The sequence below is a fragment of the Kalmanozyma brasiliensis genome (assembly GCF_000497045.1).
Source record: "Kalmanozyma brasiliensis GHG001 unplaced genomic scaffold PSEUBRA_SCAF14, whole genome shotgun sequence".
NCBI classification, from domain to species: domain Eukaryota; kingdom Fungi; phylum Basidiomycota; class Ustilaginomycetes; order Ustilaginales; genus Kalmanozyma; species Kalmanozyma brasiliensis.
Window position 1 is genome coordinate 288,766 of NW_015961953.1, and position 15,901 is coordinate 304,666.

The following is a 15,901-nucleotide window of genomic DNA, read 5'->3' on the forward strand; positions in this document are numbered from 1 at the left end:
TTTCCAAGCTCGGGTTGTCGCACGGTTTTCCTTCTTGCTGGGTAATGCTGAGTAAGCACCAGACCCTGACTTTCGGTATTTTTTGGCTTTTGCTGCATCAGTCAGGAAGAAAAGTGGAGCAGACTCAGCCTTTTTGGTCAGAAGAAAGCAATCCTTCGACACCTTCTCACCACCCTCTCAGACATTCTTACCCAGCCCAAGATGCTTGCGCGAGCATCACGATGGCCCGCTGCCAGTGCGAAGGCAACTCTTGTAGCGCCCGCTTGTCAAGTGGCCTCCTCGTCGTACGCTCAACCGTGCCGTGCCACCAAGGGAAGTCTGACTGGTCCTCCCTCACGCCTCCTCACCTCTTCGTCCGCAAGAGCATTACCTCGTCAGCTTCCGCGCTGGGCAGCACAGGAGCGTGAGCAGGATGATGATCCAGCGACTACTAGCCCTTCCTCGACCAGCAACAGCAATGTCAGCCACGAGCTCAGCGGCACCGACCCCTCCATACCGTGGTTTTTGCAGACAGAAACGATAGACATGCCAACAACAGATGTCACGCCAGAAGCCCCCTCATCTACACAATCCTTAACTGGAACACCAACTCATAGCTTCTCGTACATCCCGCTCGCCCCTAAAGTGGATGAGCCGCAAGCCATCGCCAAGCTCAAGTCGCACCTTCTCTCCGGCCCCTCCACCAACTTGATAGCCAGACCCAGCGAAGAGGAGGACCAGCTCACACCCATCACCCTCATTCACCCAGCATCACTCTCCAAAGACCCAAGCTCTGATGCATACGGAACCAACGACTGGATCGTGGTGGTCCAGGTCAAGAGCAGCGCTGCAGGCAGTGTCCGCCGCGTCGCGCTTGACATCGGTCGATTCCTCAAGCACACGCGACCGCCAGCAATGGAAGCCGAGCTCGATCTAGACGACTTTCTCGGACCAGGTCCCTCCGCTCCGCGTTACAACAAGGCGTCAGCACCCAAGCCGACCACGCCAGCAGCAGCGCCTCGACCCAAAGGCATGTCGCGCATCGAACACGAGCTGGGCAAGAGCCTCCCCGACTGGGCTGTCAACCGCATCGCACTTCAGAGAAAGTTTCCGGATGGCTGGAGACCGCCCAAGATCCTCTCGCGAGAAGCACAGGAAGGTATTCGACTGCTGCATTCGTCCGACCCGGAGCAGTTTGACGTCACCGAGCTCAGCAGCCGCTTCCGCGTCTCGACTGAGAGCGTCCGGCGCATCCTTCGCTCTGGCAAGTGGGCCATCTCCGGCGAGGTGAGGAGCAGACAGGATCGTCGAGCTGCCGAACGAGCTGCTGAGCGCGAGAATGTCGAGCTTGCCGAGATCCGACGCTTGCAAGAGGAACAGAGCGAGCTGGTGGATGAGGGTGAGTCGCCGGCGATCGAGGAAGATGAGTTGCTCGACGAGATGATCGAGGAGGAAGACTCTATTCCTGGCATCCAGCCGGTGAGATACGAAGGGCTGGTCATGTCTGCCTCGGATGCTTCGGCACTGGGTGTCACGAGCAAGAGCAAATCAGGCGGCAAGAAGGGTGATGGCAACTGGTGCCTCGTCGATGCAGACTGGTGCATGGTACACGTCATGACCGAACAGGCTCGGTTCAATTACGACATCGAGGGCATTTGGCGCGAGCTCGAGGTCGGGAAGACGACCAAGCCTAAGCCATGGGAGGATCAGTCGGCGTTTGCTGGGGCATCCGCCTCGGAGTCGAGACCCTCTCGACCACGAACCAGGAAGGATCTCTTTGGAGAGAGTGTCAGCAAGCGAAAGCGCAACACGGGAGCTGGCTTTGGTAGTGTCGATGTCAAGTTCGGTAGCTCGAGTAGGAGCTTTTCCACCAGCATCCGACGCCCCAATGTGTCGCCCAATAGCGTGGTACCCGAAAGCCTCAACCAGCTGCTCTCGCGCGCCCAACACACCTTCGAAACCAGCTCGTCCCCCATCCCCGTCAACGTTACCGGCTGGCTCCGTTCAACGCGCAAGCAAAAGTCGATCACATTCCTCGAGCTCTCGGACGGCTCTCTTCCCGGCTCTCGCTCGCTCCAAGCCATCGTCCGCAGCTCGGCGTCCTCCCCATCCTCCGACATAGACCGTCTCGCAGGCCTCACGGTCGGCACGGCCCTTCGGCTCACCGGCCACCTCAAGCCGGGACGCGGCACAAAGGCCGGCCAGTCAATCGAGCTCGACACATCCTCCGTCAAAATCCTCTCGCATTGCGACGTGACCTATCCACTCGCAGCGGTGCAGATGCAGCACAACAGCACGGCGGTCGAGTCGTCCGGCTATACCGCCTCTCTCGCTGAGCGACGCAACCCACATCTGCTGGGTCGGCTACCGCGCTACGCAGCGATCGCACGAACACGTCAGAGGCTGGAGGAGGGGATGAGCAATTGGTTGGGTTCGCACGACTTTGTCAAAGTCGCATGCCCCGTGCTGACGAGCAGCGACTGCGAGGGTGCAGGGGAGGTATTTCAGGTCGGATCGGATGCCGATGTGCGTAGCGGGCGGGCGTTGGGAACGTTCTGGTCCGGATCACCGGCGTATTTGACCGTGAGCTCGCAGCTGCATCTCGAAGCGGCCGGGTTGGGATTGGGCAGGGTGTGGACGTGCAATCCTGCATTCCGGGCCGAAGGGAGCGCGACGAATAGGCATCTGGCCGAGTTCTGGATGTTGGAGGCCGAGATGTATTTCACTGACTTGGCCGGGATGCTGGATGTGACAGAGGGGATGATCAAGGCTGGCATTCGGGGGGCGCTGCAGGGTGAGGAGGATATGGAGGCGTTGGGTGACTCGGCGCATCTCGATATGCTGCAAGGCGTCCTCGACGGAGAGTGGAAACGGATCACGTATCACCAGGCGCACGACCTCCTGGCCAAGGCACCAGCGGAAACATTCGAAGTGGCCCCCGACATCAACGCTGGCTTGGCGAGCGAACACGAACGCTACCTCGCAGCACAACTCGGTCCTGTCTTTGTGACCCACTACCCGCTCTCGCAGAAGGCGTTCTACATGAAACGCTGCCCCTCGTCTGCCGATGGAGAGACGCTGGTGGAATGCTTCGACCTGCTCATCCCGAGTCTCGGCGAGCTGGTCGGCGGGTCGGTTCGCGAACACCGTCGTGACGAGCTCATGCAGAACGTCGCCGATCTCGGCGGTGCAGATTCAACAAAGGAGGCGCTGGGCTGGTACATGAACGACCTGAAGAAGTTTGGCGGCGCAGTGGAGCATGCTGGCTTCGGCATGGGCATCGAGAGATTGTTGGCGTGGGTGAGCAACACCGTCAGCGTCAAGGATGTTGTGCCCTTCCCGAGGGTCAAGGGGCCGATTCGATTTTAGATGCTCAGAATGCAATCGCACGGCCTTCTCTCGGACCGGAACCGTGTGTGAGAACGTTTCAGACTTGGAGATGGAGTGGATCTCGCTGTTTCACGTCGAGGTGGGATAGCACCTCATTCGTCGTCGACCTGCATCGTCTCGCCTGCTCCCTGCTGCTGCTGTGACTTCCTCTCGGCCCTTCTCTTCCCCGTTGTCTCTGCCCACCGTCGATTTTTCACCTCGTACGTCTCTTCCCTTGGCCTGTGCTTCATAGGGACATAATTGGCCGCTCCTCTGCCTGTGCCGTTGCCGAGCGGGATGACTCCTGCCTTTCCTCCTCCATCCTTTCCCTCCTCACTCCGCTCATGTTCAGCAGCGGTGGCAGAAGGGAGACAAGGGAAGCTAGCCTCCTCGAACGCCGTCCGACTGGGCAGCGTGCCCACGTGCGGCGAGGGAGCAGCGAGGACAAAGTGCCGACTCAGCTCGGTGGAGATGGCGTGCTGCGTCCACGTCTTGTGCATGCGCAGCAGGCTTGCGCTTGCCGTGCCGAGATTCTCCCCTGCGTCGGAGGCTGGAATGGAAGACAGTGCACCGTCATAAGGCCCCACTCGCCATTCTACGTCCGACGGGAGGAACCCGCATTCCCACAGAACAAGCGGTCGGTCCGCGGCCATCTCGTAGTTGGGCTTTGTCTCGTACACTTCCAGCCCTTCGTCTGCCGCTGCGTGCTCCACCGGGTCGGACGACAGCGCGGTGTGCATCCACATCGGCAGACCTTCGGGTGTCGATTCGGTGCTGGAAGAGGTAGCGTTGACGGGAAGCCACCACTTGATGTCATCCCTGTCTCCTTCGCTCGCCGTGGATCGAGTCGTCTTCTGCGCAGCCAGCCGCATCTTAACTCGATCAGCGGCGATCTGACCCTTCTGCGTGTTCATCAGCTCCTCGACCACGCTCGGCGCCTCTAACCGCGCCCCGACGAGGAAGAGGATCGCCATGATGTTGCGCACCTGGTGGTAGAGGAATGCCGTCCCGCGCAGGTTGAGCACGTACATGGCCTCCTGCCCCTCTTCCATGCCCGAATCTGTCACGGCAACACTGCTGCTCGGCCAGTGCGACGAGACACGGTCGATGCTAACCCCGTCAATCCGCCGTCGGTAGTTGGTGATCTGTTTGGACGCATCGATCTTGCATAGGTTGCGAAAGTCGTGCTCACCGAGCAGGCGGCGTGCGGCGTCTCGCATGAGATTGATGTCGAGTCTCGTTGCGCCTGCGTCCTGGCCGGAGCCCGCGCTGGCACCGGTGTTAGCAGAGGAGGGAGTATAGAAGACGCCTGGCGGGCCGGCGGGGAAGAAGTACTTGTAGTGGCGATAGACGCAGTCGAAGCGCGAGCTGAAGTTGCTTCGAACTGGCGACCAGGCTTGGATTCGTATCGACGCAGGTAGGATCCTGTTCAGGATCTGGACATACGGCAATTCGACCTCTTCCAGCTTTGCGCTTCGTTTCGCTTGCAACTGTTCCCACTCTTCAGCAGTGTGCTGTGCAGGGTCGGTGGAGAACTGTTCCTGATGATCGAGACGCTCCTGCCACTGATTGACCTTCTTACTCCTCACCCAGAGGGCGACCACTTGACCAGCCGCCGACACGCCTCGATCCGTCCGTCCGCAGCGGCTGAAGCCGGCACCATCCATGCCTATTGCCGGATCCACGAGGCGTGCTGTGCACATTGCGTCCCACAACACCCCTTCGACCGTCGGCATGGAGCTCCCCGATCCAGCCTCGGTCGCGTTTTGCGCAGCTAGACCCGAGTAGCCCGCTCCATCGTACGAAAAGCGCAGCGCGATCTTGCGACAGGGCGAGCTGGCGAAGTCGAACTCCTTGGGTTTCTTCTCCTTCTTCCCTGCGCCTTTCTTCTTGGTCGTTACTTGGCCGTTTTCGCCTTGCGGCTCTGCAGAAGAAGAAGCGCTCGGACCGGAGCGGGCTACATGCGCGTCTGTGTCGATCCGCGCCTGTGCAGCACGTGTAGAGGTCGCCTGAGCCTCCAGATCCGCAATCCGTGATAGCAAGGCCTCTTTAGTCCAGTCACGGTACCTCTCCTTGGCCTCCATCTTGCGCTGCCAGATGCGCTGGGGTGTGTCTGCGCGAGCGCAAATCCGGCTCGTGTGCAGAGAACGTAGCGCCGCCGTCGCCGCTTGGGTCCTTTCGATGAGTCGCAGCGAGAGCCGAGCGTGTGCCATGCAGACAGCACCAGGGATGCTGGCGGGCAGGGTGTGAGGACGTCTGTTGGGTACGGAAGGATGCTTTGAGGAAGACGATTCGTAGGTAATTGAGGAAGAACAGGTGGAGGAAAGTGTCCAAAAAATTCTGGCGGAGAAAAGACGTTCCGAGATCCGTGGCAACCTCCTGCGACCCTGTTGAGAAGATGAAGAGCATCGCCTTCACAAGGATCGGCGTCTCCTTGCTCGTCACATCTCAACATCTCGTCACATCGCACAATCGCTCACTCCCGTTCATCGCTTATTCGAATGTGATAATTGTCCATTTCTGCTCTCTCACGAATGCGTGAGATGATCGACCACGAGCACGCCATCGCTCTCCGCAAACGGATACGAGTAGCTGCTGAGGAACTGCTTGATGAAGCCGCCCACCTTGACGCGCCTCTTGTCCGTCTCCTTGCTGCTGTGCTTCGCCTTGCCGATGGCGAGATACGCCAGTCCTTGAATGCCTTCTGCTTCCAATCCTAGCAAGAACTGTTCTGTCATCTCTACCGCCTCCTTCGCGTGCAAGCCGTGCAGATCCAGCAGGCATTCGGTGCGCTCGTCGACCGACAAATTCGCCGTAGCGGACGAAGCCTGGCTGCCCTGAAGCGCTCCTGGACGCACCACGCCGAGACAAATTCCAAGGCCATTGCCTACGAGCTTGCCACGCATGCCACGCGAACCAGCTTCGTTGCTTTGACTCGACGCAGTCGAGCCTGAGGCGCCCGGGTCGTTTATGCGAGACCGCAACTCGCGCATACGCTCTTTGATGATGCCGTGAGCTGCAGTGCGCGATTCATCCTCATACTGATGGTTGAGAGACGAGGCTTCTTTGCTGAACTTCTTCGCTGAAGCGACATCGCCTTTGCGGTACGCTTCGGAAGCTCGAGCCAGCAGCTTGTTGCGCTGCTCAGCCAGCGTGAGAGCGTCACCTCGATGCGTCTGGTATGTCTCGGCTGCGCTGCTTCCGGTCAGCAGCGTCGGCAGCAATGCGGAAGGGCGTAGCGGTAGCCGAGCCGACGCGCGTGGACTCGTAACTGCCCCTCGGCCTGCCAACTTGCTTTCCGCCTGTCCTGGTTGCGAACGTATCGGTGCCGCTCTGGAATGGATGCTGATGACACCTTGAGTGTCATTTTGCGCCCTGCTCGCGGCATCTGTCGCCGCTCTCTTCTGTACTGTCGAAGCCCAGCGATTCCTGGAGGCATCTGGACCACTTCCTAGCGTGGCAGCGTACGAGCTCTTGGAACCGGAAGTCGAGCCGAGTTCAGGGAATTCGTCCTTGGCTCGGGTCGCACCACGAGTATCCATCGTCTCGGACGCCGGAGCTTGTGGTGTCTGAGCGCTGCCATCGCTGACTTGCAGGCCAGACACGATGCCTGTCGCCAGCTGGTTGAGTGCATCGTAGTCGTGCAGGAAGTTGCATGGATTGTGGGCGCAATGTCCTTTGAGCCAGTAACGACAGACGGCTCGGTTGTCCAAGTCATGAGAGAAGCGACAGTCGCTTCGTCGACACTCTCCGGCCATGTAGTAACGACATACGCGGTTGGCACCCTGACTAGGTGCGCCGGCACCAGCTGCTTCGTATCGCGGGGCGAGCTGAGAAGAGCCAGATCTAGACAGAGACGGACGCTGGCCACGGGAAGCAGCCAAGCCGAGAGCTTCTCTAGACATGACGTTGACTCCCGCTTTGACACCAGCGGTAGCTGGCAGAGGAGCTGGTGCCACGCGCGGCGAGTCTGTGGATGACAAGCCAGGCAGCATACGCGACGCAGACGATTCGCCCGACAACAGCGACTTTGTGCCATCGCCCAGCGGTTTGCCGTCGTTTTCCCAGATGGCATTCAATGTCTTCTCGACGTCGTAGTTGTGCATGACCAGCGCTTCGTCCACCTGCTCCGGGCTCCATTCCGAGGAACCAGCTTTTGTGCCCGTGACGAGAATCGAATAGAGCATATCGAAAGGCGTGAGAGGAGCTGTTGGCTCGGCGCCAAGCACGTCGCCATCGAACGACTCGAAGCCAGCATTTGCTTGAGGACGAGGCCAGCTGTTCTGGTGTGGGTCGGATCCGCCGAAGGATTGTGCTGAGGTCCATCCGGCATCGGGATCGTACGCCGTGAAGCCTGCAAAGCTGAGGGGCTGCTGCTGTGCAGGCTTCGCGCTGCCGAACGGCGAGAACTCGTCGTCATCGTCGTCGCCAGCACCGGCATGACTCTTGTTCGCCAAGGCTAAGTTGCTGCTGCTAGCGTTTGAACTGGCGCGGCGCACAAGGTGAGGTGCCTGCCGCGTCGGAGTGAGTGAAGCTGCAGCTGGAGCAGCAGAGCTGGCAGTTGAGGTGGTCCGTGGCTTGAACTCGGTAGCCGCAAAATTGAGCTTTGGCGAGCCAAAGGGCGATGGAGAGGCTGGCCGACTGCTAGCATTCGCTGCGACCCCAGGAGGAAGCGAGGACATTGGCGAAGCACTGCTGCTCGCAGCACCGTTGTTGGAAGCTAAGCTGGCGGTGGAGAGATTGGACAAAGTGCGGTTCCACGGTTTGGGAGAAGCGCGTGGGGAGCCAGATCCGATGACGCCAGGATGCGGCCTCGGGCTGGCGGCGTTGTTGACGCTCGCCGAAGACCAGACCGGGCTGGTGGTCGAGGTGAGCGCGGACAAGGCACTGGATCCAAGATGCGGGGAGGTCGGGCGCTGCGAGCCGGTGAACGCAGACGGAGTACCTTCCGCGGAGGTGGCGGCGAATGAAGAGGCTGGCGAAAAGGAGGGTCGAGTGGGCGTCCATGGTCGAGAGGTGGAGAAAGAACGGATGCTGGCTGGACGGCGCACGGGAGACTGTGCTGGATTCGACGAGAATTGCATGCCACTTGGAAGCACGTCTTCGCGATGACGATGCATGAGGTCGAGCACCAAGTTGTCGATGCGAGCGGACGGCGAGGGAACGCCCTCGATGGCGTAAAGCGCATTTGCGAGGGTGGCTCTGACCTTATCGATGCGCTCCTCTTCATCGAGATGCTGATCATTGAGCGTTGCCAGGATCTCGGCAGTGAAGTCCTGACTCGGGGCGGAGGTCGAGGTCCTACGACTGCTTGAGGAAGAGAACGTGCGGTGGTGAGCGAGCGCTTGCAGCGAAAGTTGCTGCGCCTTGAAGGAGGACGAGAGAGGCGGAGAAGTAGCTACGGACGAGGCGTCATCTTCGTCTCCACGGTTATCGTTGACTAGGTCGTCTTCATCCTCTACTTGAGCTAAAAGTGCCGACGGAAGATAAGCATCGTATCCGGATGCATCTCGCTCTACCGCTCCATCCTCGGATGCAGACGCCGATGCCGATGATGAGAGGGAGGATGGCTTGTGTGGCTTGAAGGCAGCGGTGAGCAGAGGAGCCGTGCCCAAGGAGGTTGCGATGGAGGCGGACGCTGAGGGTGTTGACGCTTGCGCTGTGTTCGAGGTTGAGTTGGACGAGGATGACTGAAGATGGTTGGTGGTGCCGTTCTTTGCGATAAAGAGTGAGTCAAGAAAGGATTTGGCATAGCTTGAGCCGTTGTATCGGTTCGACATGATTGCGCACCTACGCCAGGCAGCTCAGCGTCAGATGTCGCCGATCATTCGTGACCTGGAGAAGCTGCGAGATGAGATCAGGAATGCCGAAGTCGATGGCGTGGGCGAAAAGCAACGGATGACGGCTGCATCGCAAAGAAGGGGAGTGGCCGCGCAAAGAGCACTCTCTTGTGATGAAGCCGCTGATGCACCTTCGCCACCAGCGCTGAGATAGACGAAGATGGTAGCGAAAGGCGATGTCGAGAATGTGTCGCTCCGCCGATGGCTGAGTCGAATGTGATATAATGGAGAGAAGACGAAGTCGAGTGTGTGACATCCAAAAAAGTGAGAGTGGATGCTGCACTTTGGAGAAATGAGCCCACAGACCACCCTCGCTCTGCGTCACAAATCACGGAATCGCCTCATTCTTTGGAACGGCGGCGCGTCTTGCAGCTCTAAAAAGTCAAACCGGGCTGCTTCAGGGGCCACAGCCACGTTCCCGAGCTTACGGCTCCACCTCTCCAATATCTTATAGGTGTTAGACCATCCTTTCTACCTCGAATGAATTTTCGGCTCCGAAGACGCGTTGAAGCGCAGCGTGGAATCGAGAGCGTTTTGCTTTCTTCTTGATTGAGCTTCACCCACGTCTGTGCATCCTCCTACGCTTCCACTTCGGTCATCCACTCGCATACACCAGCAACATCAACCTCGTTACCATGTCGTATTCGAATGGTACGAATGTTGGTCCTGGAGCTAGCTCCTCAGGCTCCAGCTCACGATCCAGACGTGAGCTCATCGACCGCGTCAGGTATCCCAACCCTATCCCTGTCCCTCCTTATCCACCAAAACTCGTAAAGATCCCAACAGAGCCATCCAGATATGCCAACCCACACTTTGCCGATCGCCTCGCCAGTCAGCAGCCCATTCCAATGGTCGTCGATGTCCATGCTGGTATGCCCATCGATCTCGCCAACTTCCAGAACCTTTGGGAAGGAGATTTTTCCGAAGTCGTCGTGCCCGCTTCTGCCACCCTCGACGCTGACGATCTCGACGAGGCAGATGCTTTCCTGCTCCAGGACTTTGCGACCACTCTTCCTCCTGCAGCCACCTCCAATTCTGCATCAGGAGCCATCGGCCTCATTTCCTCTTTGAAAGCCACCGATGACCCCGCTTCCCAGGCCACCTTGCAAGCCGCCCTTCAGCAGCGTCATACACAGTCCCTCGGTCCAGGGGCAAAGGCCGCGCTTGCAGCCGACGACGTCACTTGGCTGCGTCGAACCGAATATCTCAGCGCACAGCAAAGGCAAGCTCAGAAAGAGGTGCAGAAGCCCAAAGTTACGGAGCGCATCGACGTATCAAGAGAAGCGCAGCTCGCAAAGATCGAGAAATCCTTCAAGGATGCTCAGAAGCCGCTCTCGAGTCTCGTTCATCCACACAAGAAGGGCGTCAAGGCCGAACAGGTCTTCGACTTCCTCCCGGATCCAGAAACATGGGCCACAGACTACCAGATCGTGCGTTTCATCGACCACCCAGGTCGCATCGTCAATGGTGTTCCTCAAGTCGACCCTCGTCTCGACGTTGCGCTGCTCCGTCCGGTCAATGCCGCAGACGGAGAGCAGCGTGTCTCTTACTATCTCCCTGCTGGCGAGGAGATCTCGGAAGATGCCGAGGCTCCTATGACGCTCATCGACAATCGCGATGTGGAGGAGAACAATGCTCGCCGACTGCGCAAACGCAGGAGAACCGGCAAGTTCCCTGTTCCGCCCAACGAGGAGGACGAGGACAACGAGAACCATTCCGAAACCAAGCTGCTCAAAAAGGACTACGCTACTCCATTCAAGCTCTCGCGCGATTACGTGCCAAAGGACACCACCGTCGCCGCTCACGACGTCCTCGTCCTTACCCTCGATGACGGCATCCCCGATGCGGATCCAGACGCCGATGTCGATCCTATCAAGGGTGTCAAGTCTGGTCCATCCGATGCTGCGGCTCAAGACGACGATGATGATGACCTCTTTGGCGATGACGACGACGCTGACAATGCCGACGATGCCGCTGCCGGCCAGGTCGACTCTACTCTGCCTCCTCAGTCCGAGTTCGAGCGCCAGAAGCGATCCAGGAGATCCGCAGCTAACAAGGGCAAGGAGCGCAGCGAGCAGCCCGAAAGCCAGGGCATTCCCAGCGAATCTCGCCCCAAAGCGCGCGCCTACTACCACAAGGTCGGCATGCGCTTCACCCTCCGTGTCTGGCGATCAAGATTCGCCAACAACGAGAAGCTGCGAAGTCGAGACCGAAGGTATCCTGGCAAGTGGGACGCCATTGTTCTTTCCAATCGTGAACTCCAGGAGCGAGAACAGCTGCGAAGATTGCACCTGCGCAGTCAGGTCGATGACGTCGGAGAGCTGGATCCTTATGAACCTGACGAGGATATCCAAGAGGTCATGCTCGAAGGCGAAGACGGAGACGCCTTGGCGAGCGGGACGGCAGACAGGCAGCTCGATGGCATCCAGGAGGATCGCGCACAAGCTGGTGTCGATGACGACGATGCTCAAGCTGCTCGCGCAAGCGATGATGAGGATGGAGCGGAGCAAGGCAATGACGACGAGGACGATGGCAGCGATGACGACGAGGACGATGAGGATGACGACGAAGATGGGACGGTGGACGGAGACGAAGAGCTGGCAGCCCTGCGCGCAGAAGCCGGAGAGGCTGGCGAAGACCTGGATCAGGATGCTGAGGGCGGTGAAAGGCGATCCCGCACTCGACGAGCGGGCGCATCGGCCGCATCGAGCTCAGCAGCGGCCATCATGGACGAGGATGACGACTGATCCGCAATACAAAATGCGCACCGCAATGCAAACTTTCCACGACGCTACAGACTGGCGAAGAGCGGCATGACATTATGAGCTTAAGGTTTCATGTTACAGTTGATGGGTGGTATTGAGGTTTGGGGCGACATCCGTCGCTTTGTCTTGATTTCGGTTCAGTCAAACATGGAGACCTGCTCCAGGTGCAGGCATTCGTCGAGCGCCATCTCGTGGGAAGCCTCCGCCAGCACATCCGGCATGCCTTCGTCCCAGAATGCTTCTTCCGACTTGGCCTTCTCTTCCTCGAAGGGGACATCGATAGAGCGCGCCAATGATGCTCCGAATCGAGGTGCAGGCGAGAGGTGACACTGGCAAGGCGAGAGGAGAAATGCCTCGAATCGGTCGCGTCCCGCCTTGTGTCGATACGGTGACACGTTTAGGTCTTGTGAAGGATTCGGGGCGTCGGGGAAGAAGTCGCAGGAGAAGTCGGGCTCTGGTTCTGACATGTTCTCGTCGCCGTCGTCGTCATCGTCATCGACAATGATCTCAACACTTTGCACGATCGGTGGAGAGCCTTGAAATGGAGGTGGCGAGGGAGGTGTTGTCTGATTGCTCGGCTGTGCTGGAGTGCAAACCATAGGTGGAGGAGAGGAAGGAGGGGTAATGCTGCTCGGAGCGTCGTTAGATTCGTCGCTCGACGCTGCTGGGCGATGCGGCTCGTCATCCGAGGATATATCCGCTGCTTCGTCCCTCGGCGACCAAATGCTTTTACTCCCTGTGGCCTGAGGAGCCGCTCCTGCGTTCGGCAAGGTCCTCTCTTCGACTAGCAAGATGTCGAGCAGATCCAGCACCTCCTTCTTCGTCGCGGGCGCATCGACGTAGCTGGGTACAACGAATTGCAGCCCAGTGTCAAGCTTGGAAGTCTTGCCGTGCAGCTGTCTGTCTTCCCACGATGAGAGTGGCACAGGAAACAACAGCAGATCGTGCTTGTTGGCGACAGCGAGGCAGTCCTCGTACCACTGGGGCAGCTTGTCTGCCTCGCAAGGCTGCATTGGAGCATCTTTGACATACGCATACGACTTGCTCGGTGGTGGCCGCTTGTCGGCGTCGATTTTGCCTGCTGTATCGGCTTGTGTAGATGGGCCGGAGCTCGGTGGCTGGTGCGGAATGGCAGCTCGTTGAGGGAGAGTCGGCGTACAAGGCCCGGAGGACTTTCCGTCCGATGTCAAGGACGACGCTGGCGATCCTGAAGGGCTGTTGATTAGTGGCGATTTGTGCGATGCTGGTGTTCTTACTGGCCCGGGTGCAGGTGCAATAGGAGTCGAGGGCACTGACGCGGATCGTCGGATCTTGATCTTTCGGGGCCTTGATGGTTTTGGCGACATTGAGACTGAAGCTTGACGACGTCTGTCTGGCTTCTGAGGACTCGATGCTGAAGCTCGCCGTCTTGCTGGCTGCGGCGAAACAGATGCGGATGCCAGGCGCGGCGATCGGCCCGCGAAGTCGCTCCACGTACACGTCTTGCACTGCTTGAGACAGCGTTGGCAATCACTTGATCCTGGCTGTGGACCTGGGCATTTGCGGTGATTGTTGCCTGTCGGTGATCAACGCAGAGAACTTTCAGTGTCAGCTCGAATGTCTCGCAACGGAATCTGGGAGGGGCAATGACGACGTACGGCATACATCGCAAGCGCGAGATACCCGTTTGGGCTTCTCGGATGGAGAATCTGGTGCAGAGGATCCCGAGGTGTCCAGCGCCGGGGAGTTGGATGAATGTGCTGATGGCTTGGGTGAGGGCGAATGGTACAGCTCTATCGGGTTCAACATCATGCTGATTGTGTCGATGAACAAGCGAACAACGCTTCAGTACCGGTCGACGGGGAGGGACCACAACATTGCTGAAGCCATGGTCCTCGATGCCAATAGAGAACGTCAAGTATAGCGAGCCTGTCAGAATGATTCGGGAGGACGGCGAAGCTGTGTTGAAATGTAGCAACTCGGACAACAGCGAGCCCTTGACCGGACCAGCCATCCTTTATAAGTCTCCGATGGCCAGGTGCGCTGAGAGGGGCAAACACTGATTGCATGTCAGCTCCAAGGACAGGTGAGCATTGGCAGTAACAGCGAGAGAGAATGCTTTGTGCTGGGACAGGAGCAACAATTGACGGTAAAGGTAGGACAGAGCATGTCTTTCTTGATCCGTGAAGCTGTCAAGATCTACTCAATCCGTGTGCCAACGGAGATGCATTAGCTCTTGTTGAACGCTGCAGTGTCAGACAAAGTTTAAAATAAGCGCAAGTGAACGGCTTTCATCTGGTCGGTTCATTGATCAGCGTTGTGACACAAGGAATCAGCATGATCAGGTCTTTGACACATCACATCCCCATCGCCCGAGAACGCCAAGACTCGCTGCGGAGAACAAATCCTAATAGCGAGCTAGAATGAAGCACGGTATAAGCTTTAAGACACACAAGCTCGAATCGCTCTACGTGCACCTCAAGCCCGCAGCGGCCGCACAAGTCCGAGCCGCTGTAGAAGATCTCTTTCGCATTACACCGGCTCAGATCCACAATCTCATTCTGCAAGCTCGATCGCACAGTGAAACACAAAGATTTGATCAAGATGCGATATACACGTGGGTCGATGTAGAATCGCCTTCTTCAACGGTCCTCGGCCCATTCCTGTTGAAAGTTTGAGATGAGAAGGACAAGATAGGATGCGACGTCAGCTGCCCGCACGTCACCTGGATGAGTCAGGAAGATCATGATCTTGATCTTGTGATTACTTACGTTCTCCTTGCGGATCTGTGCTTCCTCCTCTGGCGAGAAGTCGTTTTGGATGTTGAAGAGCTTTCGGATCTCCTCGGGAGTTTTGCCCTTGATCATGTTGGCGCTGTGCATCAAGAAGAGGGATGGACGTTGCTGTCAGAATCTGGTGTCGCCAACGGGGTCTCAGGCCTTTGCACGCCGTTTCACTTACACAGTCTTGCAGCCGACGTCAAGGAGGGGCTTGATGTCGAGGTAGTTTGCTGCCAGGATGATCTCGAAAAGCATCTCCTGGTCGACCTGAATGAATTTGGCGTCCCAATCCGAGATGTCGGTGGTACGTCTTCGCGATTCCTCGGCATCATCAGCGGGTGCGGGAGGGTCGCTGCGGTGGTGGGAGCAGTATTCGAGGACCTGTGTGATTCGGGAATGGAAGTCGAAGGGTCAGAGCCATGTCAGAAGTCGTGCTGCATGTATGCTCAGAATTTTGGGATGCTGCGCTTACCTTCTTGAGCACGTTGGATGAGACGTTGGGCAAGGGAATAGGCTGGTCGTTGTCTCCAATGTCTGTGGGCAGAAGGAGGATAGCGTGTCAGAAGGTTCACTCGAAGGCATCTAGCGGCTTGCGAAGGAGCTTGAGCGTCAATGTTCCACTCACCCTCAAGCATCTGCTTGATTAGAACCGATCGCTCGGCGACGTCGCGCTCGACGGTGAACTGCTCGTTGTCGGAGGTGGTCAGGCTGACCATTTTGGCGAACTCGGAGGATGTGGAAGTGGCGACGGTGATGTTGCGAGTGTTGGACTAAGATACCAAAGCAGCTTTTGGCTGATTGGTCTGCTGTGAGGATGGTGGTGGACGAGTGTGATGGAAGGAGGTCGGTCGTCTTGGAGGTGGAAGGGTGGAGAGGAAAGGGTCGCAAGGGTCGACTGCGCTTTGCAGATGTCAATGCGCAGCAGGTCTCGCCAACTCAGATTGAGCGTGCATTCACATTAAGCCATTTCTGAAGTCACACCTCTTGCGGCTGGCTGCGCCTCAGCCGTGGTGGGGAGCTGACGCGCGTGGGATCGGTGTCCTGAATCTCCCGATTTCTCTCCGCTTCGGTTCACTCGTTCCAAAGATGGCTCCTCGCATAACTCGTTCAGAGCGCACACATCCACGTTCCTGACGGCGACAACATGAGTGATAGTCTTCTCTGATTGTATGAGTTGCGTGCGGATGTT

General features: G+C 58.1%; 6 protein-coding genes across 6 annotated transcripts; 2 read left to right on the forward strand and 4 right to left on the reverse strand.

Moving 5' to 3' along the window:
- Positions 1-201: 201 nt before the first annotated feature.
- On the forward strand, positions 202-3,348 carry PSEUBRA_001555 (Aminoacyl-tRNA synthetase, class II (D/K/N); the record flags this gene model as incomplete). The annotated part of the gene is made up of 1 exon (XM_016434792.2): positions 202-3,348. One exon carries the CDS (start codon positions 202-204, stop codon positions 3,346-3,348), a length of 3,147 nt encoding a protein of 1,048 aa, XP_016293836.2.
- A 113-nt stretch (positions 3,349-3,461) lies between these two features.
- PSEUBRA_001556 (Pseudouridine synthase I, TruA, alpha/beta domain protein) lies at positions 3,462-5,432 on the reverse strand (the record flags this gene model as incomplete). Its single annotated transcript, XM_016434821.2, has 1 exon — positions 3,462-5,432. The coding sequence occupies one exon, from the start codon at positions 5,430-5,432 to the stop codon at positions 3,462-3,464; it is 1,971 nt and encodes a 656-aa protein (XP_016293837.2).
- A 444-nt stretch (positions 5,433-5,876) lies between these two features.
- Positions 5,877-9,128, reverse strand: PSEUBRA_001557 (protein of unknown function DUF1771; the record flags this gene model as incomplete). Its single annotated transcript, XM_059464624.1, has 1 exon — positions 5,877-9,128. One exon carries the CDS (start codon positions 9,126-9,128, stop codon positions 5,877-5,879), a length of 3,252 nt encoding a protein of 1,083 aa, XP_059321172.1.
- A 695-nt stretch (positions 9,129-9,823) lies between these two features.
- PSEUBRA_001558 (RNA polymerase II-associated, Paf1) lies at positions 9,824-11,935 on the forward strand (the record flags this gene model as incomplete). The annotated part of the gene is made up of 1 exon (XM_016434790.1): positions 9,824-11,935. The coding sequence occupies one exon, from the start codon at positions 9,824-9,826 to the stop codon at positions 11,933-11,935; it is 2,112 nt and encodes a 703-aa protein (XP_016293838.1).
- A 155-nt stretch (positions 11,936-12,090) lies between these two features.
- Positions 12,091-13,299, reverse strand: PSEUBRA_001559 (uncharacterized protein; the record flags this gene model as incomplete). Its single annotated transcript, XM_059464625.1, has 1 exon — positions 12,091-13,299. The coding sequence occupies one exon, from the start codon at positions 13,297-13,299 to the stop codon at positions 12,091-12,093; it is 1,209 nt and encodes a 402-aa protein (XP_059320837.1).
- Positions 13,300-14,574: 1,275 nt separating this feature from the next.
- On the reverse strand, positions 14,575-15,428 carry PSEUBRA_001560 (SKP1 component, dimerization; the record flags this gene model as incomplete). The annotated part of the gene is made up of 5 exons (XM_016434819.1): positions 14,575-14,595; positions 14,704-14,806; positions 14,894-15,093; positions 15,185-15,246; positions 15,338-15,428. The coding sequence occupies 5 exons, from the start codon at positions 15,426-15,428 to the stop codon at positions 14,575-14,577; spliced, it is 477 nt and encodes a 158-aa protein (XP_016293840.1).
- Between the last annotated feature and the right edge of the window lie 473 nt (positions 15,429-15,901).